This window comes from Aplysia californica, unplaced genomic scaffold (genome assembly GCF_000002075.1).
Source record: "Aplysia californica isolate F4 #8 unplaced genomic scaffold, AplCal3.0 scaffold00092, whole genome shotgun sequence".
Lineage (NCBI taxonomy): Eukaryota > Metazoa > Mollusca > Gastropoda > Aplysiida > Aplysiidae > Aplysia > Aplysia californica.
In genome coordinates this window covers 76,874-79,489 of record NW_004797362.1, presented here as the reverse complement: position 1 = coordinate 79,489, position 2,616 = coordinate 76,874, and the positions used below count along the sequence as shown (strand labels likewise).

Below are 2,616 nucleotides of genomic sequence, written 5' to 3'. Positions count from 1 at the left end.
ACACACACACACACACACACACACACACTCAGGCACAAACGCACACACACACAAAGATACAAAAGCACACACTTATATACAAGCACACACACAAAACACACACATACACAAGTACACACACAAAACACACACAAAACACACACACATACAAACACACACACACAAAAACACACATGCATATGCCCACACAAACACATATACACACACATATAGGCTACACACACAAACAAACACTCACACACACAAACACACAATACCAGAGTCTGAGATGTAATGGTATGGCTTCTGGCTTGCACACAGAATAGCCTACACCATTTCGATTCCCAAACGGGGAAGATACTTAAACCAAGTAGTCACATCTTTCTACTCCCACAGTCAAGGGCAGCCAAGACCCTCACTGGGTGCAAAACATAACATGAAAAATTGTTCTACAACTTAAGATATCCAGGCAGTCACATCATCATAACAAGGCCCATAACAACAACAGCAACAACAACAACAACAACAACAACAGAGTCGCAAACAAAGTTATACACAAAAAGCGTCACAAATCACGACTTTCTTATTAAATTAGTATATTATTTTAACACATTTTAGGATCATTTAGCAATTTTGAGTTTACTTAAGTTTTCATACATGTATCAATCTGAGATATTAGTATTATACAGGTTGAAGAAAAAACGAATTGCTTTATAGGTGACATTGTTATCAGTTTAAAAATTTTTAAAATGATAGGCACTGAGATGTTGATTTTAATTTTACTTTCGCAGCTGCATTCACATTGCGTTCATTCCTTTTTCAAAACGAAATGACGCGACTTGTGTTTCAAACTTTGAAAATAAAACTAGTGTTGTGATAACCTTGCTTTAAAAAAAAAATTTCTTCTAGTCAGCCTGACTGAGATAATACGAAGGACCTAGTAACTAATTTTTGGAATGACCTATGATGTGTTTGGAGAGGTATTAATCTTCTAAAATTAAAATGGAATGACCTTGACCTATAATGTGTTTGGAGAGGTGTTAGTCTTCAAAAGTAACAACAACGTCAACAGAAACAACCAGAACACCAACAACAGCCTAATGATGACATTCCAAGCCAACTATCGCAGCAGCAAGTTTTATGTAAGAAAGCAAATCGGTTTAGTCAGAGACTGAATGGCAATGCGCATTTAAAGTCCTTTGCGATGAAAACCGAATAAACTTCAATGTCTGTTTACAATAAATTTTCATGCCTTTGTCATTTACCCTGGTTAGAAAACTTCGCTAACCAAGTAAGCTCTTTCCAATATTAAGTTGTGCCTTGACATGTCCTAGTTAGAATACCTCCATTTTTATTACAAACAATAAGTTACATGGGAAAATTGGTAGAGCGGCACAGGATTGAAAACATTATTGTCTCTCTCTCTCTCTCTCTCTCTGTCTCTCTCTCTCTCTCTCTCTCTCTCTCTCTCTCTCTCTCTCTCTCTCTCTCTCTCTTCCTCTAACGCTGGCTGTGTACATTCACAGACCGATAATAAAACATACCTCCCATACCCTCTCCCCTCAAACAAAAAAGCTATAACAACCCAAGCACCTGTAGTCTTTCTATATCGCTCATTTTCCTTTAAAAAATCTTCAACGGCTATTTGAATATACCACTGCTACTAATACACAAAGCAAAACAATGACGCTGGCAGACTTGGAAAGCTTTGACACCCACTATTACCTGTAAGTACTGCATGCCAAAAGAAAGGTACAAAATGAAAAAGAAGAAGAAAAAAAAAAAGAGAAATGTTACTGAATGATGCCAAACAACTGTTTTGTTTCTATGACTATGAAAACACAGTTGTATGACAATAATATTTTTGGAATACCTTCAAAAAGTTAAAACTACATGACAATAGACAATAGCTACTAGCAATAAAACTATGTCTCCAAACAGCTACCATGCCAAGTCAAACAAGAAATACTACCACCACCACCCCTTCCCTTTTCGTTTTTTTTTTTCTACTAAAAATAAAACAACAAAAATCTTTCAAAGCCAACCAAAAAAAAAAAGGCTTAAGTAAAAACAAAAACCAAACACTGAAGGAAGTATTCCTCCTTTTGAACCTCAATACCCCCCCCCCCCTCCCCCCCCTCCCACAAATAAGTCCTAAAATCAAAGTTCTTTTAAGTATGTTCACTTTCCAAGAAGCCCAAATGTTCCTAAATGTTCTACGATTTGCTGGGGTAATAATGATAATAAAGTGTAGAGAGCATGCTGTAAAGCATGGAAATGTGCTGCATTAATGAAATTATTATTATTGTTATTATTTTGATTATTCTTAATATTAATTACTAGTATGTTATAGTAGTAACCAATCTGGTGGTGAAAGTGTTACCAATAAAATATGAATAAATGTCAGTGTAGTTACCTTATATGGCATATCGTCATAGTCCGCGGAGAAACGGTAGACATCTTTGTTGTAGTCCTGCCGTAGCTGTCCCATTAATGTATTCGGGGAATCTGCCTTTTCTCGTTTTTTGTCTGAAGAACTATCCGTATCTGTGTAAGAACCTGCGGCGGTAGTGGCTGCGTTATTCGGTGGTGGGAGAGAACAAGGATTGGAGGGGAGGTTGAGGTACGGATAGTTTG

General features: G+C 36.9%; 1 protein-coding gene across 1 annotated transcript in view; it reads right to left on the bottom strand.

The window, feature by feature from the left end:
- The window catches only part of LOC101858479 (irregular chiasm C-roughest protein), a gene marked incomplete at its 5' end in the record, with an annotated part of 77,401 nt that overhangs the window by 9,867 nt on the left and 64,918 nt on the right, over positions 1–2,616 (bottom strand). The window contains 2 exon segments of the mRNA XM_035968855.1: positions 1,705–1,713; positions 2,396–2,553. Coding sequence (XP_035824748.1) covers positions 1,705–1,713; positions 2,396–2,553 — 167 coding nt within the window.